Source organism: Sebastes fasciatus, chromosome 2, assembly GCF_043250625.1.
Source record: "Sebastes fasciatus isolate fSebFas1 chromosome 2, fSebFas1.pri, whole genome shotgun sequence".
Lineage (NCBI taxonomy): Eukaryota > Metazoa > Chordata > Actinopteri > Perciformes > Sebastidae > Sebastes > Sebastes fasciatus.
In genome coordinates, this window is record NC_133796.1 from 25,556,167 (window position 1) to 25,578,755 (window position 22,589).

The following is a 22,589-nucleotide window of genomic DNA, read 5'->3' on the forward strand; positions in this document are numbered from 1 at the left end:
CTATCAAACAGTAAAGAAGAAGACCATTTAAGGGTTAAAACATATCTTGCATGTCCTTTAAGCGTCACTGACGAGAAGACTGAGGCAACGACGTTAACCCCCGTCACAGTCACACCAGTCACATGTCTTCGCCCATAAAACACTGTTCTCATTCTCCAGCTGCATCCTGAAAAATAATGGTCACGGGGAAATTATGTAATTCTTTATGTCATATATTAAATGTCTTCCAGACCAAAGTTAAAGTTGGTTAAAGGTTGATTATTCCGACACAGAGAAGAAATCATAACTGGTCTAATTATACACATTCCTGTGCAGACCATTTCTATAAAGAGAGTTATCATGATTTAAAACCAGTAGACTACATTACAAGAAATTCAAGCATTGTCCCACTGTTCGAATTTTCTGTTCCGCTTGATTGCAAGGTTCAAATTCAGAATCAGAATCAGTTGTATTTGCTAAGTACATACAGACGTAGGCAAAGTTGTTGGTAACGTTCCGTTAAAGAGAGAAAAACCCACAAAGGTCACTGAAATAACTTGAAACTGACAAAAGTAATAATAAATAAAAATTCACTGAAAATTAACTAATGAAAATCAGATATTGTTTTTGAATTATGGTTCAGCAGAATCATTTAAAAAAACAAACTAATGAAACTGGCCTAGACAAAAATGATGGTAACATTAACTTAATATTTTGTTGCACAACCTTTTGAGGCAATCACTGCAATCAAGTGATTTCTGTAACTCTCAATGAGACTTCTGCACCTGTCGACAGGTATGTTGGCCCACTCCTCGTGAGCAAACTGCTCCAGCTGTCTCAGGTTTGAAGGGTGCCTTCTCCAGACTGCATGTTTCAGCTCCTTCCACAGATGTTCAATAGGATTTAGATCAGGGCTCATAGAAGGCCACTTCAGAATAGTCCAATGTTTTGTTCTTAGCCATTCTTGGGTGTTTTTAGCTGTGTTTTGGGTCATTATCCTGTTTGAGGACCCATGACCTGCAACTGAGACCAAGCTTTCTGACACTGGGCAGCACATTTCGCTCCAGAATGCCTTGATAGTCTTGAGATTTCATTGCACCCTGCACAGATTCAAGACACCCTGTGCCAGAAGCAACAAAGCAGCCCCATAACATAACCGAGCCTCCTCCATGTTTCACATTAGGTACAGTGTTCTTTTCTTTGGATGCTTCATCTCTTCGTCTGTGAACATAGAGCTGATGTGACTTGCCAAAAAGCTCCAGTTTTGTCTCATCTGTCCAAAGGACATTCTCCCAGAAGCTTTGTGGCTTGTCAATATGCATTTTGGAAAATTCCAGTCTCGCTTTTTTATGATTTGGTGTCCTCCTTGGTTGTCTTCCATTAAGTCCACTTTGGCTCAAACAGTGACGGATGGTGCGATCTGACACTGATGTACCTTGACCTTGGAGTTAACCTCTAATCTCTTTGGAAGTTGTTCTGGGCTCTTTGGTTACCATTCGTATTATCCGTCTCTTCAATATGTCATCAATTTTCCTCTTGCGGCCACGTCCAGGGAGGTTGGCTACAGTCCCATGGACCTTAAACTTCTGAATAATATGTGCAGCTGTAGTCACAGGAACGTCAAGCTACTTGGAGATGGTCTTATAGCCTTTACCTTTAACATGAAGGTCTATAATGTTCTTTCTGATCTCCTGAGACAACTCTCTCCTTAGCTTTCTGTGGTCCATGTTCAGTGTGGTACACACCATGATGCCAAACAGCACAGTGACTACTTTTCACCCTTTAAATAGGCAGACTGACTGATTACAAGTTTGAAGACACCTGTGATGCTAATTACAGGACACACCTTAGTTTAACATGTCCCTATGGTCAAATTATTTTCAATCTTTTCTAGGGCTACCATCATTTTTGTCCTGGCCAGTTTCATCAGTTTGTTTTTTAAAATGATTCTGTTGAACCACAATTCAAAAACAATATCTGATTTTCATTAGTTAATTTTCAGTGAATTTTTATTTATTATTACTTTTGTCAGTTTCAAGTTATTTCAGTGACCATTGTGGGTTTTTCACTCTTTAACGGAACGTTACCAACAACTTTGCCTACGTCTGTATATACAAGGAATTTGACTCCGGTTTTGCATCTCTCTGTATGTACTTACAATTTACAACGCAAAAACTTACAAATGGTACATAATACCATTGATCATGTGGCTTATCGCTCTAAAAAGTGCCTGTTCACCAAATTAAAAGCAGGAAGGATTGTGCCGTTGGCTGGAGGGTTGAGTCAGTTTTTCAGGGGAATTCAGGTCAGTCAATCTTTCTGTCTTCCAACGGCTCCAGACTTGTTGTGCGTAATTTGTCGTAAGTTTGCTTCCTGTTATACTGACAAAAATAAACTGATTTTTAGTTACAACTCATGTATGGTCCTTTCTTGTTTGTCCAAGCTTGAGTGTGACACTGCATGCTGTGATCCTTTTGTTTTATTGATTATCCTCAAAATGATGCTTGAGGCAGTGGAATGTACAATGCACAGACCTGTAAACACTAGATATTTTACTACAAACTGAAGAGTATCAAGAGAATACAGAACAAAATATTCCCGGGTTGTGTGCGTCTGTAGGTGAGTAGGTGCAAATATAAACGAACAGACCCACATAGCTTGAGATAAAATCCTGATGTGGTATGACATCAACCTCTCCCCCTCAGAATCCTCCTAGCAACAGACACAACTTTTCATTTTGAATAAAATACCTACTGTACATTCATCTAAACTATACACTGTTGGATTTATTATGTACAAAAGTGCTTACAATGACCTGCAATAACCTGACTGTTGGATTTGTTATGAATATAGTGATTGTGAGGAAAGGGAGGTAGCAGGTGCTGTTTTTCCTTTGCAAGGTCAAGAAGAGGAAGGAGTCAGAAGGAGATAACGAAGAAGACGTGCAGCAGAAACATCACGCGCCATAAGTTCATGAATATTAATATTGTGTAAACTATGAATAGGCTGGATCAGGGATAGCTCGGGGTTCAGACTTCACGAACTGACCCATGCACTGTATGTTGTCAGGGACATGTTGATTGGATCCAGATATCTGTAAACTCTTTTATTTTTACTTATGCAACATTAATTGTTCGGAATAAATTGTATTATTATGCTTTAACCCGTCTGTTTGGAAAATCTCTTTGTCACACAAGATTAACCAACACGTAACTGGGCCTTGACCTCTTGGAGGTAGAAGGCCAGTTCCTTCAATTGGTGACCCCGACGTGATCTTCGGCATTGAGAAGCGTGTCCAAAGGACAGCCAGACCGGCGAGAGAGAGAAAGGGATCCCTGAAATCTTAAAGGTAAGCAGAACCTGTTGTATCGAACTCTGCATATTGGCTTACTCTAAATTATCTCTCTTGTTGTGCTGAATCTCCTTTGTAGTGATAAATGTTGCAAAAGTAAAGACTTTCTGTTAAAGCGTTTGGAACGCTGCGCTTGGAGCGCTAGAGTAGTGCGCTTGGAGCGCTAGTTTTTAGTAACGTCTGGGACGTTAGAGAAGTATTTGGAACATTAGAAAAGCGTTTGGAACGCTGCGCTTGGAGCGCTAGAGTAGTGCGCTTGGAGCGCTAGTTTAGTAACGTCTAGGACGTTAGAGTTTAGTAAAAATAGCGCTTGGAGCGCCTGTATGAGTGTACATTAATAACTAGTATTCAGAGGAAAATTAAAACTTACTGTTGATACTGGGCCAACATCGCTGGAACATCAAAGTGTCCAGTAGAAGCTTATGTTGGTAGGATCACAGCGAGGGGCATAGCGACCCATTTACTCTGAATCTAGTTACTGTCATAAACTGAATAAACCTGTGTGAAATAGTACTGGACAGAATGGACGGAGAATTTGACAAAGACTGTGAGGAACGGGGTGGCTGTGGGCCTCCCCGTTTATCATTTGGACAGCAATGGGCTAAAGTCAAGACCAATGTAATCTGTACATTTGATCCCAAGACTAGAAATAAAGAGACTCAAGACCTAGATGAGTGGTATAACATGACAGTGAAGGAAGGGCATTTTCCAGCCACGGGAAGTGAAGCCAAATTCATGCCAGTGATGAGAGCATTAATACAGGTGGTTCATAGAAAGCTGCTGCAAGCAAGACAAGACAAAGAAAAGGGACATATGTTTGTAAGGAGGAAATTGAGGAAGAAAGAAGACGAGTTGGCAAGTAAATTGGTAAAATATAATGTGATACAGATGGCTGCACTATCAGCCTTAGGCAGCCAGACGAAAGCCACCCACGCAAAAACCGCTGAAGCAAAACCACTAGTGAAACCCTCACCCAGTCCTAGCGCACCCCCACCACCAAACCCACATACTAGCCAGCCGCCACATTACATGTCCCTCCATCAGCAGTACCCACCTGGCCCACATCCCAACCCCCCTCCTTATCCTCCTCCTACCCCTAGTCCGGTACCAACCCCACAGGACAGTGACTATACAAACGAAGTTATGGCACCATTGTTTCAAGTGTTAGGTGGTACTTTGGAACTTTAACCCCTACGCTACCTCCTTCGGTAATGCTATTAGACAAAAGTATCCCAGACCAGCGGGTAAGCTCCACAGCTTGGTGTTTAAGATTAAGAACGGGGAGAGCGGACGCACGTTCATAGAAAGAGCAAAGACAGAGTGGGCGGGGGCTACGGGGGTGAACCCAGATAAAGAATCACAGCAGCCTCTGTTCAGAATAGCTCTGTTAAAACATGCTCCGGAAGGAGTTAAGAGAAAGATGCAAGAGAATCCAGATATGGCAGGAGCAAAATCATCAAGATGGGAAACACATTTCTGCCATCATCAGGATGCAGAAACCATGGAGGAGGAAGAGGAAAATGAGTCATTAAAAGAGATGGTAGCTCAGTTGACTAAATTACAGTTGGCAGATGCACGGACTCGTGCGACAGATAAGAAAAAGGGAGGGAAAGAGAAAGATACCCAGATGGCTCAAATTTTAACACCAGCTCCAGCCCCGCCACAGAATCCTTATCCACTGCAGGGCCCGCCACAGGCTATATATCAACCCCAGTATCATGTTCCTTACCAAGCTGCCCCATATCAGCAGCCCCCTTATCATGAAGGCCGGAATAGAGGCAGAGGGAGAGGAGGAGGAGGCAGGGGGAGGGGGTATGCCCAACCAAGAGGAGGCAGTTGTTTCATCTGCGAAAGCCCGGATCACTGGGCACGTGACTGTCCTCAGAAACAACAACAGCAGATGAGAGGGCCTCCACAGCAGTCATATCAGCCAACAATACAGACTCCACCAAACCAACAGCTAGCTCCAATGCAGGCATACAGCGGGTACTCTGCGCAGGGACCTCCACCTGGTCCATATATACACCAGGAATGTTCCCATAGGGGTGCCCGATGGAGATGGAGGGGCAGGGGCTGGCAGAGCCCTGTCTCCAGTTGACAGTGAACGGAAAACGAGGATGGTTCATGGTGGATACGGGAGCACGTTACTCCACCTTAGCTGAACCTATGTGTTCCCTTTCCTCTCACTATGTTTCCGTTTTGGGATTTTCCGGCACTGAACAAAGACTGCCTTTTACTGTTCCCCTTCCTGTCCGGCTTGGGAGACAGGTGATGGAGCACCCCTTTTTGTATGCACCTGATTGTCCACGTGATCTCCTGGGAAGAGATGTTTTGGCAGCACTGGGGGCTTCTGTACATTGTTCACCAGAAGCTGTGATAGTGAGTTTCCCCGGAGGAGAAGAAATGGTGTGCTCCTCCCCCTCCAGTGCTGATCGCATGTGCATGTTGAGTCCTGATACCTCACCTGATGCCCCACCACCCTGTGCGGACATATATTGGGCCCTGCTAGCCGACAGAAACCCTCTGATTGACTTTTACAACATGAGGCAACCATGGATTAGGGCTCTACACCCTTACCTCCCTGTTCCCGATCCTCCCCACTGCACTCTGAATTATGACAGAAATAATGATCTTACGTATCAAGATGAGTTCCAACAAAATCTGTTAGATACAACCTGGGGGATAGGAGTAGGAGGTGTTTATCCACCTCAAGCAGGAAATGGCAGAGGCCGCAGCACTCGCTCTCCCAGATTACTCTCAACCATTCCATCTGGATGTCTCAGAGCAGCTTAGTACAGCCCATGGTGTCTTATATCAGAAACACAGAGGAGATAGGAACGTATTGTACTATTGTAGCATTTTGCTAGACACACAAGAACAGAGAGCCAGCCCCTGTGTCAGGTATGCAGCTGCTCTGGCAAAAATTGTAGACAAAGTAGGTCATATAGTCATGCACCATCCTCTACAGATTCTGACCTCTCACAGCACTGTAGCATATGTCACATCCTCCTGTTTCACTCTCACCCCCCTCAGACAGACCAAGATCTTACAAGTACTCTCGAAACCACATATCTCCTTTGTACATGAGGGCTGTAATATGGCTGACAATATGACTGATGGCGAGAAGCACTTCTGTGCAGAAAAATCGCTGCCCTTTGTAAAACTAAGGCTGGACTTAGAAAACTCCCCTTTAACGGAAACTGACCTTAGCTTATTTACAGATGGTTGCTGTTTCCGTCATCCCACCGAAGGGTTAAAAGCAGGTTGTGCTGTGGTGTCTATGAATACAGCAAAAGAGGAACCATGTACTCTCGATCACGGTCCTCTTGATGGGAAACAATCTGCTCAGGCAGCAGAACTTACGGCTGTAGTTTGTGCTCTGCGGTTAGCGGAAGGGAAGGCAGTGAATATTTTCACAGACTCTGCGTATGTGTGCAATGCAATTCACAGAGATATGTCTGGCTGGGTACAAGCGGGTTTTAAGACTAGTCAGAATAAACCTATGGCTCATGAGGAGTTGATGAAAGAGTTGTTGGAAGCAATCCAGTTACCACAGAGGGTAGCTGTGATCAAAGTGAAAGGACACAGTCAGGGCACTGACTTAGAGAGTATAGGAAACGAAGCAGCGGATGCAGCCGCTAAAAAGGCGGCAGGGTATTTACCTACTATGATGGTCATGACCACAGCAGATCTCGGTTCTGAGATAACTGATTTCTCCATTATACAAGCTCAAGAATCTGCCACAGCAGCAGAACGAACCATCTGGGAAGATAAGGGAGCTATAGAACAGTTTGATGGTATATGGTATAACGGAGATCAAATAGTTATGCCCCCCTGTTGGATGTCCTCAATACTGACTCAGACTCATGGACTTGACCATAAAAGCCACAAACAGATGTTACGAGATCTCCGCCACTGGTGGATTCCCCGGAAACATGCTACTATAACTGACTTCTTGACTAAGTGTGACGTATGTAGTACATGTAACATCAGACCTACCATCACTCCTAGGGCAGGAAAACATCCTTCTCCCACTGCCCCGGGACAGGAAATCTTTATGGATTTCACAGATATGGGAGTAAGGGCTGGGGGGAAAAGATTCCTCCTAGTAATTGTGGACGCATTTTCACGTTGGGTTGAGGCCTACCCTACGGGAAAAGAGGACGCAAAATCAGTCATTAAATGTCTGGTGAATGAGTACATTCCGAAACATGGGTTTCCTAAATTGATCAGGTCAGATAATGGTTCACATTTCAAAAATAAAGACCTGCAATCTGTTGAAAAGGCTCTGGGACTACAACACAAATTTGGCACTGTGTATCATCCACAATAACAGGACTCACACCATTTGAGCTTACGTGTGGCCGACCTTTCCCAGGGCCGTCCCAAAACCCCTCTCCCCTTCCTGACCTCGGTTACAGACCATACTATTTGAAGGTTAATGCTCTTGTGTCAGCTCTCTCCTATACAGGTGACAAACCTGTCACCCCTGTCACAGAGGACGTTCCAGGACCTGACCCTGAAATTTGACTGAAAAGAAAATCCTTGGGGATTGAGGAGTGGTGACCTCTGACCCCTACGGTGGGTAACGTCACAGAAGGCCCACTCATAAAATGCACTGACTTCACTGGTACCGAATCTCCCTCCAAACTAAATTGTAAAGCTGACGGCCCCTCAATATGAACTGATCAATACAATCAAACTTTATTGTCCACCAGGGTGGATTTTTCTCTTCGGCTCACAAAACACAGAAAACAACAGACAGCAGTTAGTAAAAAACAGAGACAGGTTATGTTACACATTAAAAACAGTTCATGTCAGTGTCTGTGGCACAGATCTGCTCAGTCACTGTGTTGAGTTAAGAGTATTGATGGCATTTGGGATGAAAGACTTTTTAAACACATTTTTAGTTGCCAGAGGGGCTCTATAGCGCCTCCCGACTGGCTGCAGAGAGGATGGGAGCTATCTGCCAGGATGCTCCTCGCTTTCTTCCTCGTCCTTTCTATAAAAAGTTGAGTCAAGGGCTTTTGGAGTTTACCACCTATTTTGCCTACCATTGACACAATCCTAGACAGTTTATTCTTCTATCTACAGTGTAGGTGACCGTACCAGGCAGGAAGGTTAAAGGTTAAAATCCTCTCAACAATAGTTTTGTACACTAATTCTAAAATCTGCCGGCTGACACCGAGGCCACTAAGTTTCCTTAGAAGATAAAGTCGCTGTGAGCATCTCTTGAAGATATACTCTGTATTTACAGAGAAGCTCACCTGGGTGTCCAGGACTGTACCGAGGTATTTAAAGTGTTCCACAGTTTCAACATGTTGGCCATCAAGTGAAACTGGCTCTGTGATCAAATGTTGTTTTGTGCAGCACATGATTAATTCTTTCGTCTCGGCCACATTGATTTCTAGCTGGTTAGTGTGACACCGTGTCTGAAGGGCTGTAGTGTGGACCAGATAGGCAGCTTCACCTAGTGGGCCTGTTTCCTGTAAAAGACCAACTAAGGCCATGTCATCCACATACTTAAACAGTCTAAAATGTTTCTCATTGGTCATAAATTCATTAGTAAAAAGAGAGAATAGCACAGAGGAAAGAACACAGCCTTGTGGGCAGCCTGTCTGACATGTTCTCCCTGACACAGACCCTCTGATCCACACAACTAACCCTGTGTTGATGTTGAGATCAAGGAGCCTTTTCAGGAGAATATGTGTCTTCATTGAGTTAAAAGCTGAGCTAAAATCCACAAATAAAGCTCTGGCATAACCTTTAGGATGCATAAGGTGTTTTGTGGACGGTGTTAAGCAGTCAGCACAGCGTCGTCTGGGACTCTGTCGCTCTTATTTAAGCGAACTGGAGCAGATCTAGCTTAGTAGCCACTGTGCTGGTCAGGTGGCTGGCAAGAACTCGTTCCATGGTTTTACACAATATGGAGGTTATTGCGATGGGCCAAAGATCATTTGGCTTACTTGCGCCTGACTTTTTTAGCACAGGCCTAATTATTGTGAATTTCCATGATTTTGGCACAGTGTAGGTGTCTAGGATATATAATTAATTAGGCTTTTTTAGGTACAGTATGTATTTATTTAGCCTATTTATCTTCTACTATTACCTCGATCATGTGCTTAAATAATGTTACACTTTTATAATATGACCACACTATCTTCTTGGCTTTTATTTTGACATGTTTGCCTTCACTTCCTGGTCACGTGACTGCCGTTCTCTGCTCCTCGATTCAAAAGAGAAAATGACAGAAAGAAACTTGAAGAAACTAAATCGGATCATTTTTTTAATTAGTTTTTTTCGTTTTTCGTTTGGAAACAAAAAACAAACAGAGCACCACGTGATTCCGTTTTTCGTTTGTGGTTTAAAACGAAAAAACGAAAAACCCACGTGACTTCCGTTCTTCAATTCAAAACGAATAATGAGAAAAGGAATTCGCAAAAACAAACAAACGGCCCGGTTTGGGTTCGTTTTTCATTTTTTGATTCGGAAACGAAAAAATAAAAAAACGTTTTTTCCTTTCTGAATTCCAAAGGAAAAACGGATTATCCGATGATACCCAGACCCACATGCTCCAAACAAAGAGTTCATCATTTCACCTCTACTACTGGGTCCATACAATCTAAATTTATCAGTTATAAAAAAAAAAAGACGCCAACTATTAACTTACAGCAGGGCAAGAATAAACAAAATTCGACCAAACTGAGAGCTGGTCAAAATAACACGGCTATCTTATAATCTTCACGTGTGGCGTCGGCCTATAGTTTACGTTAGCCATCTGTGTGTTTGTGCCACTAACCGGGAGCTGTACAGTCCGTGTACACTTTGATAGTTTGTTTATTGGGTTAAATCCAAAGTGGCAAAAACGACAAAATGACCCGCACCTTCATCTCGTCCTCCCCGCGGCCAGGAGATCATCTTGCCTGAAGGAGAGTGGTCGGCACTCAGCGGGAACAAGTGATAAAACAAGCCAGTACGGGCCGGGACTAGTCGGTTAGCGTGCTCATTTCAATAGATATCGCTGCAACACAATACATAGACGTCTTTGACGTAAAGTTCATGAATATTAATATTGTGTAAACTATGAATAGGCTGGATCAGGGATAGCTCGGGGTTCAGACTTCACGAACTGACCCATGCACTGTATGTTGTCAGGGACATGTTGATTGGATCCAGATATCTGTAAACTCTTTTATTTTTACTTATGCAACATTAATTGTTCGGAATAAATTGTATTATTATGCTTTAACCCGTCTGTTTGGAAAATCTCTTTGTCACACAAGATTAACCAACACGTAACTGGGCCTTGACCTCTTGGAGGTAGAAGGCCAGTTCCTTCAATTGGTGACCCCGACGTGATCTTCGGCATTGAGAAGCGTGTCCAAAGGACAGCCAGACCGGCGAGAGAGAGAAAGGGATCCCTGAAATCTTAAAGGTAAGCAGAACCTGTTGTATCGAACTCTGCATATTGGCTTACTCTAAATTATCTCTCTTGTTGTAGTGATAAATGTTGCAAAAGTAAAGACTTTCTGTTAAAGCGTTTGGAACGCTGCGCTTGGAGCGCTAGAGTAGTGCGCTTGGAGCGCTAGTTTAGTAACGTCTAGGACGTTAGAGTTTAGTAAAAATAGCGCTTGGAGCGCCTGTATGAGTGTACATTAATAACTAGTATTCAGAGGAAAATTAAAACTTACTGTTGATACTGGGCCAACATCGCTGGAACATCAAAGTGTCCAGTAGAAGCTTATGTTGGTAGGATCACAGCGAGGGGCATAGCGACCCATTTACTCTGAATCTAGTTACTGTCATAAACTGAATAAACCTGTGTGAAATAGTACTGGACAGAATGGACGGAGAATTTGACAAAGACTGTGAGGAACGGGGTGGCTGTGGGCCTCCCCGTTTATCATTTGGACAGCAATGGGCTAAAGTCAAGACCAATGTAATCTGTACATTTGATCCCAAGACTAGAAATAAAGAGACTCAAGACCTAGATGAGTGGTATAACATGACAGTGAAGGAAGGGCATTTTCCAGCCACGGGAAGTGAAGCCAAATTCATGCCAGTGATGAGAGCATTAATACAGGTGGTTCATAGAAAGCTGCTGCAAGCAAGACAAGACAAAGAAAAGGGACATATGTTTGTAAGGAGGAAATTGAGGAAGAAAGAAGACGAGTTGGCAAGTAAATTGGTAAAATATAATGTGATACAGATGGCTGCACTATCAGCCTTAGGCAGCCAGACGAAAGCCACCCACGCAAAAACCGCTGAAGCAAAACCACTAGTGAAACCCTCACCCAGTCCTAGCGCACCCCACCACCAAACCCACATACTAGCCAGCCGCCACATTACATGTCCCTCCATCAGCAGTACCCACCTGGCCCACATCCCAACCCCCCTCCTTATCCTCCTCCTACCCCTAGTCCGGTACCAACCCCACAGGACAGTGACTATACAAACGAAGTTATGGCACCATTGTTTCAAGTGTTAGGTGGTACTTTGGAACTTTAACCCCTACGCTACCTCCTTCGGTAATGCTATTAGACAAAAGTATCCCAGACCAGCGGGTAAGCTCCACAGCTTGGTGTTTAAGATTAAGAACGGGGAGAGCGGACGCACGTTCATAGAAAGAGCAAAGACAGAGTGGGCGGGGGCTACGGGGGTGAACCCAGATAAAGAATCACAGCAGCCTCTGTTCAGAATAGCTCTGTTAAAACATGCTCCGGAAGGAGTTAAGAGAAAGATGCAAGAGAATCCAGATATGGCAGGAGCAAAATCATCAAGATGGGAAACACATTTCTGCCATCATCAGGATGCAGAAACCATGGAGGAGGAAGAGGAAAATGAGTCATTAAAAGAGATGGTAGCTCAGTTGACTAAATTACAGTTGGCAGATGCACGGACTCGTGCGACAGATAAGAAAAAGGGAGGGAAAGAGAAAGATACCCAGATGGCTCAAATTTTAACACCAGCTCCAGCCCCGCCACAGAATCCTTATCCACTGCAGGGCCCGCCACAGGCTATATATCAACCCCAGTATCATGTTCCTTACCAAGCTGCCCCATATCAGCAGCCCCCTTATCATGAAGGCCGGAATAGAGGCAGAGGGAGAGGAGGAGGAGGCAGGGGGAGGGGGTATGCCCAACCAAGAGGAGGCAGTTGTTTCATCTGCGAAAGCCCGGATCACTGGGCACGTGACTGTCCTCAGAAACAACAACAGCAGATGAGAGGGCCTCCACAGCAGTCATATCAGCCAACAATACAGACTCCACCAAACCAACAGCTAGCTCCAATGCAGGCATACAGCGGGTACTCTGCGCAGGGACCTCCACCTGGTCCATATATACACCAGGAATGTTCCCATAGGGGTGCCCGATGGAGATGGAGGGGCAGGGGCTGGCAGAGCCCTGTCTCCAGTTGACAGTGAACGGAAAACGAGGATGGTTCATGGTGGATACGGGAGCACGTTACTCCACCTTAGCTGAACCTATGTGTTCCCTTTCCTCTCACTATGTTTCCGTTTTGGGATTTTCCGGCACTGAACAAAGACTGCCTTTTACTGTTCCCCTTCCTGTCCGGCTTGGGAGACAGGTGATGGAGCACCCCTTTTTGTATGCACCTGATTGTCCACGTGATCTCCTGGGAAGAGATGTTTTGGCAGCACTGGGGGCTTCTGTACATTGTTCACCAGAAGCTGTGATAGTGAGTTTCCCCGGAGGAGAAGAAATGGTGTGCTCCTCCCCCTCCAGTGCTGATCGCATGTGCATGTTGAGTCCTGATACCTCACCTGATGCCCCACCACCCTGTGCGGACATATATTGGGCCCTGCTAGCCGACAGAAACCCTCTGATTGACTCTTGATGTGGCAACCATGGATTAGGGCTCTACACCCTTACCTCCCTGTTCCCGATCCTCCCCACTGCACTCTGAATTATGACAGAAATAATGATCTTACGTATCAAGATGAGTTCCAACAAAATCTGTTAGATACAACCTGGGGGATAGGAGTAGGAGGTGTTTATCCACCTCAAGCAGGAAATGGCAGAGGCCGCAGCACTCGCTCTCCCAGATTACTCTCAACCATTCCATCTGGATGTCTCAGAGCAGCTTAGTACAGCCCATGGTGTCTTATATCAGAAACACAGAGGAGATAGGAACGTATTGTACTATTGTAGCATTTTGCTAGACACACAAGAACAGAGAGCCAGCCCCTGTGTCAGGTATGCAGCTGCTCTGGCAAAAATTGTAGACAAAGTAGGTCATATAGTCATGCACCATCCTCTACAGATTCTGACCTCTCACAGCACTGTAACATATGTCACATCCTCCTGTTTCACTCTCACCCCCCTCAGACAGACCAAGATCTTACAAGTACTCTCGAAACCACACATCTCCTTTGTACATGAGGGCTGTAATATGGCTGACAATATGACTGATGGCGAGAAGCACTTCTGTGCAGAAAAATCGCTGCCCTTTGTAAAACTAAGGCTGGACTTAGAAAACTCCCCTTTAACGGAAACTGACCTTAGCTTATTTACAGATGGTTGCTGTTTCCGTCATCCCACCGAAGGGTTAAAAGCAGGTTGTGCTGTGGTGTCTATGAATACAGCAAAAGAGGAACCATGTACTCTCGATCACGGTCCTCTTGATGGGAAACAATCTGCTCAGGCAGCAGAACTTACGGCTGTAGTTTGTGCTCTGCGGTTAGCGGAAGGGAAGGCAGTGAATATTTTCACAGACTCTGCGTATGTGTGCAATGCAATTCACAGAGATATGTCTGGCTGGGTGCAAGCGGGTTTTAAGACTAGTCAGAATAAACCTATGGCTCATGAGGAGTTGATGAAAGAGTTGTTGGAAGCAATCCAGTTACCACAGAGGGTAGCTGTGATCAAAGTGAAAGGACACAGTCAGGGCACTGACTTAGAGAGTATAGGAAACGAAGCAGCGGATGCAGCCGCTAAAAAGGCGGCAGGGTATTTACCTACTATGATGGTCATGACCACAGCAGATCTCGGTTCTGAGATAACTGATTTCTCCATTATACAAGCTCAAGAATCTGCCACAGCAGCAGAACGAACCATCTGGGAAGATAAGGGAGCTATAGAACAGTTTGATGGTATATGGTATAACGGAGATCAAATAGTTATGCCCCCTGTTGGATGTCCTCAATACTGACTCAGACTCATGGACTTGACCATAAAAGCCACAAACAGATGTTACGAGATCTCCGCCACTGGTGGATTCCCCGGAAACATGCTACTATAACTGACTTCTTGACTAAGTGTGACGTATGTAGTACATGTAACATCAGACCTACCATCACTCCTAGGGCAGGAAAACATCCTTCTCCCACTGCCCCGGGACAGGAAATCTTTATGGATTTCACAGATATGGGAGTAAGGGCTGGGGGGAAAAGATTCCTCCTAGTAATTGTGGACGCATTTTCACGTTGGGTTGAGGCCTACCCTACGGGAAAAGAGGACGCAAAATCAGTCATTAAATGTCTGGTGAATGAGTACATTCCGAAACATGGGTTTCCTAAATTGATCAGGTCAGATAATGGTTCACATTTCAAAAATAAAGACCTGCAATCTGTTGAAAAGGCTCTGGGACTACAACACAAATTTGGCACTGTGTATCATCCACAATAACAGGACTCACACCATTTGAGCTTACGTGTGGCCGACCTTTCCCAGGGCCGTCCCAAAACCCCTCTCCCCTTCCTGACCTCGGTTACAGACCATACTATTTGAAGGTTAATGCTCTTGTGTCAGCTCTCTCCTATACAGGTGACAAACCTGTCACCCCTGTCACAGAGGACGTTCCAGGACCTGACCCTGAAATTTGACTGAAAAGAAAATCCTTGGGGTTTGAGGAGTGGTGACCTCTGACCCCTACGGTGGGTAACGTCACAGAAGGCCCACTCATAAAATGCACTGACTTCACTGGTACCGAATCTCCCTCCAAACTAAATTGTAAAGCTGACGGCCCCTCAATATGAACTGATCAATACAATCAAACTTTATTGTCCACCAGGGTGGATTTTTCTCTTCGGCTCACAAAACACAGAAAACAACAGACAGCAGTTAGTAAAAAACAGAGACAGGTTATGTTACACATTAAAAACAGTTCATGTCAGTGTCTGTGGCACAGATCTGCTCAGTCACTGTGTTGAGTTAAGAGTATTGATGGCATTTGGGATGAAAGACTTTTTAAACACATTTTTAGTTGCCAGAGGGGCTCTATAGCGCCTCCCGACTGGCTGAAGAGAGGATGGGAGCTATCTGCCAGGATGCTCCTCGCTTTCTTCCTCGTCCTTTCTATAAAAAGTTGAGTCAAGGGCTTTTGGGGTTTACCACCTATTTTGCCTACCATTGACACAATCCTAGACAGTTTATTCTTCTATCTACAGTGTAGGTGACCGTACCAGGCAGGAAGGTTAAAGGTTAAAATCCTCTCAACAATAGTTTTGTACACTAATTCTAAAATCTGCCGGCTGACACCGAGGCCACTAAGTTTCCTTAGAAGATAAAGTCGCTGTGAGCATCTCTTGAAGATATACTCTGTATTTACAGAGAAGCTCACCTGGGTGTCCAGGACTGTACCGAGGTATTTAAAGTGTTCCACAGTTTCAACATGTTGGCCATCAAGTGAAACTGGCTCTGTGATCAAATGTTGTTTTGTGCAGCACATGATTAATTCTTTCGTCTCGGCCACATTGATTTCTAGCTGGCTAGTGTGACACCGTGTCTGAAGGGCTGTAGTGTGGACCAGATAGGCAGCTTCACCTAGTGGGCCTGTTTCCTGTAAAAGACCAACTAAGGCCATGTCATCCACATACTTAAACAGTCTAAAATGTTTCTCATTGGTCATAAATTCATTAGTAAAAAGAGAGAATAGCACAGAGGAAAGAACACAGCCTTGTGGGCAGCCTGTCTGACATGTTCTCCCTGACACAGACCCTCTGATCCACACAACTAACCCTGTGTTGATGTTGAGATCAAGGAGCCTTTTCAGGAGAATATGTGTCTTCATTGAGTTAAAAGCTGAGCTAAAATCCACAAATAAAGCTCTGGCATAACCTTTAGGATGCATAAGGTGTTTTGTGGACGGTGTTAAGCAGTCAGCACAGCGTCGTCTGGGACTCTGTCGCTCTTATTTAAGCGAACTGGAGCAGATCTAGCTTAGTAGCCACTGTGCTGGTCAGGTGGCTGGCAAGAACTCGTTCCATGGTTTTACACAATATGGAGGTTATTGCGATGGGCCAAAGATCATTTGGCTTACTTGCGCCTGACTTTTTTAGCACAGGCCTAATTATTGTGAATTTCCATGATTTTGGCACAGTGTAGGTGTCTAGGATATATAATTAATTAGGCTTTTTTAGGTACAGTATGTATTTATTTAGCCTATTTATCTTCTACTATTACCTCGATCATGTGCTTAAATAATGTTACACTTTTATAATATGACCACACTATCTTCTTGGCTTTTATTTTGACATGTTTGCCTTCACTTCCTGGTCACGTGACTGCCGTTCTCTGCTCCTCGATTCAAAAGAGAAAATGACAGAAAGAAACTTGAAGAAACTAAATCGGATCATTTTTTTAATTAGTTTTTTTCGTTTTTCGTTTGGAAACAAAAAACAAACAGAGCACCACGTGATTCCGTTTTTCGTTTGTGGTTTAAAACGAAAAAACGAAAAACCCACGTGACTTCCGTTCTTCAATTCAAAACGAATAATGAGAAAAGGAATTCGCAAAAACAAACAAACGGCCCGGTTTGGGTTCGTTTTTCATTTTTTGATTCGGAAACGAAAAACGAGAAAACGGCCGTTTTCTCGTTTTTTGGTTTAAAACGAAAAAATAAAAAAACGTTTTTTCCTTTCTGAATTCCAAAGGAAAAACGGATTATCCGATGATACCCAGACCCACATGCTCCAAACAAAGAGTTCATCATTTCACCTCTACTACTGGGTCCATACAATCTAAATTTATCAGTTATAAAAAAAAAAAGACGCCAACTATTAACTTACAGCAGGGCAAGAATAAACAAAATTCGACCAAACTGAGAGCTGGTCAAAATAACACGGCTATCTTATAATCTTCACGTGTGGCGTCGGCCTATAGTTTACGTTAGCCATCTGTGTGTTTGTGCCACTAACCGGGAGCTGTACAGTCCGTGTACACTTTGATAGTTTGTTTATTGGGTTAAATCCAAAGTGGCAAAGACGACAAAATGACCCGCACCTTCATCTCGTCCTCCCCGCGGCCAGGAGATCATCTTGCCTGAAGGAGAGTGGTCGGCACTCAGCGGGAACAAGTGATAAAACAAGCCAGTACGGGCCGGGACTAGTCGGTTAGCGTGCTCATTTCAATAGATATCGCTGCAACACAATACATAGACGTCTTTGACGTAACGTCAACACTGTAACCTCCTCAAATTCTTTTGATCGTTTTTTTAATGTTTTAAACTAAAATTCTGTCCATATCTTGCACCTTTAAGGTAAAATGTGAAGGTAAAATCAGGGTTTATGCTGTTAAAAATATGTGGATGACTATTGGCAGACCATTGCCTAATAAAAGAAACGGCTGGAAACTGGATCCCAGACAGGATCCCAGACAGGATCCCAGCCAGCTGTGATTATACATGGCTGGGGCCAACTGTTATCTTTGGCACATTTTGCAAGAAACACCCTCTTGAGGATTCCATTTTGCATTTCCTCTTTTAAGCTCATGCAACTCCTCTTTGGTCATCACTCGGTCTCTCTCACAGGACAGGTGCACACAGAGGCAGAGTAGAGACAGAGAAGCACAGGCAGAGCCACAGAAAGGTAAACACAAAAGGAAAACTAGTCGAGACAGCTAAAAAGGAGAGACGTAGACACGCAAATAACGCACCTACATCAAGGTTGGATATGGCCAGGTTGGATGTCACAGAGAGGTTTCATGGTATTTCGTTTCCCGGACACCTGCACACCCAGGACTCCTTACAACTTGCTCTCAAATTTCCGTTTCGGGACACGGATATCATCATCGTCTCCTATCCAAAGTCAGGTAAGAAGAGATGACTAACTGATCAGGATACATGGCACATGCAGTGTTTTCATGTGGCATGCAACTAACCACATCTGCATTTGAGTAACTCGGAAACAATGTTGAAATCCATTGAAGTGCGTAATACTTTAACCACAGTTTACATAACGCAGTTTTTAAAGCATCTTTTTGCTGTTTTCATAAATATGTTTAATGAAAGTCAGATCACAGATGCTCCTTTCTTTTCTCTCAACAGGCACCACATGGATGCAGGAAATTGTGACTCTCATATCCAGCAGAGGGGACCCACACGTGTCCCAAACTGTCCCAAATTGGACTCGGGCTCCCTGGCTGGAGCACCATTTTTTCACTGCGATACTGGAGGCCTCATCCACCACACCTCGAGTCATCACCACACACCTGCCTCATCACCTGTTGGGCCCCGCCCTCCAGGGCTCCAAAGCAAAGGTCAAATTTACATGTTTATTTGACCGTTTGCCCACAAAGTATAGAGATAGGCCGATAAACTGGCCAGGCCAGTTAGTATTTATTGCAGACATATCGGTATCAGTGTATATGCCGGCCGATAAGTGTCGAGAAATTGTAGGTTTGAGATCATTTACAGTGTCTCTAGTTTCGAGAGAGCACCAGAGGGCACTGACATGTTGATTTGATGTACTGTAAAATGTCCCACAAAGTATTTATCTTGGTTAAAATTATTTAAAAATATCTAATAATCTGTATTAAGATTTATTGTTTGTTATGAAAAAAAAAAAAGATATATCGTTATTAGGGCTGGGACGATACACCTATCTCCCGATTCGATACTATCACAATACTTGGGTGCCAATTCGATATATGTTGTGATTTTTAAGTATTGAGATTCTACAAGTATTGCGAAGCAAAATTATGATTTATTGCAATTTGTTAACTTTTTAACACTAGATCATGAGAAAAAGTTTAATCATACACTTCTAAGGACTTTTACTTTGGAAAATATCTAAATTAATACAGTAAAAGATTTTCAGCATGTATGTAGTCAGAGATGTCCTGAAGTCAGGCATTATTTTCCAGCAACCTAAAAATCAAAGAATAAAGACATTTCTTATTTATAAGGGACATGTAATGTTTTATACTTCAGGTGAATATTTCTGGTGACTATAATACAATCTTATTTCCATATACTGTATATATTTTGTACATACAGTTCCCTTTGTTAACATCTAATTTTGAAAACCAGACGTCGTCACACGTGTATACTTCTGCTAACTTTGCGAAGTCCGTCGCTAGCTCTCACCGTTAGCTCCGTTCTTGTTATACATCCATGGTCAGCTCCGTTTGAATGCATTTAACATAAATGTCAGTATATGAGTGCTCTACAGTTGTAGCGTGATGTGTGAAACCCAAAGTGTTTCCATACTTTACTGTATGTGTAGTGTTTACCATGCTGGATTTAACATGTGAGGGTGCAGGTCGTATCCACGCAGACCCTCTGCCGTTTCGGCTCGTTGTGGCCGGCTGCAGTTTTCTTTTGTTGACGGCTACGGAACGGATATGGTGTCACGTTACTCAGACGACAACAATAAAAGCGGTAACTTCCCTTTACCTCCATATAGACTCAAATTAAATAAATATATCGATTCTAGCTTGATAAAATTGATTTCAAAATCGTTTAAAAAAAAAACAACAATCGTGATACATAGGTGAATTATTTCTTTTTTCCACCCCTAATAGTTATCAGATCTCTTAGAAATTGGTCAAGCTATACTAAGTACAGTACAAACATTCTGACACTGTTGCTTCATGTCATCTCACAGGTCATCTACGTGAGCAGAAACCCGAAAGATCTAGTGGTGTCATTTTATCACTTCCACAAAATGGCCAACTTCCTCCCTGAGGCTGGCTCATTTCCAGACTTTTTAAATCGATTCCTGGAGGGCACACGTGAGTTTATTTCGATTTTATTTAGATTTATTTCATTGTTTTGTGAGGATATCGGGACTTCAGCTCTACAGACAAAGTGCAATTTGTTATCCTCTTTATGTTTCAGTGTACTATGGCTCCTGGTTTGACCACTTTAAAGGCTGGACCAGTCAGACAGCAGCGATGAGCAATCTGCTTCACATCAGCTATGAAGAGATGACGTTGGTAAAGGAAAACTGATTTATCCTTCTCATCATACTAAATGTCCATAAACTTATATTTTTAAAATAGACATCTAAGTGTACAATTTCTTGTAAGGTACATATTTATCTTGTTCCTCAATCACAAGAGCGGGGGCAGGTCTAGAAGTGGAAGTTCATGATGTGAAAATGTTGTCTACGCTGTCACTTCTTCAAAGCTTGCCTTCAAAACATGACTTCAAATCTTACATCAGAGGTTGTAATTATTTAGCATTTTAAGGAAGCCATTGCACACTCAATTGTAGTTCCTTTTTTTAATTATCTTAATAATATTACTGTCTTCTTCCTGCTGTAAGGACCTACATGGTGCCATAAAGAGGGTGAGCTCTCACCTACAGAGTCCCCTGCTGGAGGACGAGGTCAACAACTGTGTGAAACACTGCAGCTTCAGCAGCATGAAAAACAACAACATGTCCAACTACACCCAGATCACTGAGGACATAATGGACCATAACAAGGGCTCCTTCATGCGAAAAGGTGGGGATCTCTTCTATTCTATGATGATAAATCAAACTTGTTTGATTAATTGTGTCCTATGTCTGACAATATGTGATCCAAATGTAAAAAAAATACACAGTGGTCACCAAAATTGGAACCTGCCATCAATCCAAAAATGACTTAAAGGTCTTTTATTACAGTAGTTCCCAACCTGAGGGTCGTCAGTGAGGGGTCACGAGACAATTAAAGAGATGAAATCTGTTGCACAAATTGTATTTTTTCTTGTGAAATACTGGATTCTTTCATCTCTTCAGGCCTCTAAGGGCGCTCTTACAAGCCATAGTCCGTTTGGCAAGTCTGAATCAGAGTGAAATAGATACTTTTGGTTCAGCTTCTATTTAGTCTCGTTCGTTTTCACAGTGTGCATTGTACATTTACATGTTTTTAAAAATCAAATCACATATTTGGCCTTTAATTAAATCGCATGCCTCCTTGTTCCCTTTCCTCTAATGCAGGTAAAATTGGAGACTGGAAAAACATGTTCACAGAGGAGCTGAATCAATATTTCAAAAGCGTCTTCAAGTCCAAGATGGAGGACTGCACTGAAGAGTTTGTGTGGGAGGAGCAGCATAAAGAGGAGACAAGCTAATGAACAAATTCCACTGAAGAACACAGAGCTCTGAAAAAAGCTAAATGAAGATAGAAATCATGTTGCATCCTGTGAGATGGATCACAAGTGGATGTTTTTCTCTATGTTTAAATGATTAAAGGGACACTTAACTGTAGCATGCCATGTTCAGTACCCTTCAATGCCTCTTATGTATATTGCAGTCTTGCTTTTATTGCATCATTGTATAATGTGACACTGATGTGAAGTGGATTATTAGTATTATGTATGAATGTATGTGTGTGAGAGTGAGTGAGTGAGTGAGAGAGAGTATAAGAGGGAAGATACGGTACAGAGTGTACAGAACACACTGCTCTGTGACTGCATGGATGAACTCTGATAACTGGTGGAAAGGCATCAGTCTGGTAAAGGATGATATTAGCATTAATCTATAGAGCTACAGAGCTATCATAGCGGACATCTGATTATATAATATAAGTTATGTCTCACAACAAAAAACAGTTTGAAGTATTCAAATTGTTGTAGTCATTTCTGTTATTCAGAGGTCGGAATAGTTGATCTCCTTTCTAACTAAAACACTTGTATGTGAATATAGCTGGGTGTAAAAAAATTAAAACAACATTGTAAATTCATTATACTTCATGATTGACATTCCAATAATAAAACAGCATACGTGCATATCCTCTGTATATCATCTGCTGGAATTTTTGTTTCTTGAAAAATATAGTCCTTGCACCACTTTTTTGGCATGTTCAAGTATGATGCGTTGTGTTTATATAAAATTCTGCTTGGTCAATACATTTAATGTAGGAAGGAAAACGATTCACTGTCTAGTTGAAAATGTCAGTTGTATTTATAATATGAAGTGAAAGAGGAAATACAATAGAGGAAATGCTCCCACTGTTGTGACCAAGACAATGTAATTAGTTGACCTTTGAGGACAACAGGTTAAAGGTCGGGTTCATCTGAGTCCTGTTCCA

At 43.0% G+C, this 22,589-nt stretch overlaps 2 protein-coding genes across 2 annotated transcripts in view; both read left to right on the top strand.

Annotated features, from left to right (window-relative positions):
• Window positions 1-22,589, top strand: part of slc22a31 (solute carrier family 22 member 31) — a 284,522-nt gene that overhangs the window by 27,208 nt on the left and 234,725 nt on the right. The window lies entirely within an intron of this gene.
• sult5a1 (sulfotransferase family 5A, member 1) lies at window positions 18,075-21,882 on the top strand. Its single transcript, XM_074615423.1, has 6 exons — window positions 18,075-18,381; window positions 18,617-18,828; window positions 20,178-20,304; window positions 20,411-20,508; window positions 20,840-21,020; window positions 21,497-21,882. The coding sequence occupies exons 1-6, from the start codon at window positions 18,243-18,245 to the stop codon at window positions 21,628-21,630; spliced, it is 891 nt and encodes a 296-aa protein (XP_074471524.1). The 5' UTR covers window positions 18,075-18,242; the 3' UTR covers window positions 21,631-21,882.

Excerpts from the sequence above, each read along its gene's own strand:
- sult5a1 (XM_074615423.1), top strand. The coding sequence starts at position 18,243 with ATGGCCAGGTTGGATGTCACAGAGAGGTTTCATGGTATTTCGTTTCCC. Across the intron at positions 20,509-20,839 it reads GCTATGAAGAGATGACGTTG|GACCTACATGGTGCCATAAA; the intron begins GTAAAGGAAAAC and ends TCCTGCTGTAAG. Across the intron at positions 21,021-21,496 it reads GGGCTCCTTCATGCGAAAAG|GTAAAATTGGAGACTGGAAA; the intron begins GTGGGGATCTCT and ends CCTCTAATGCAG.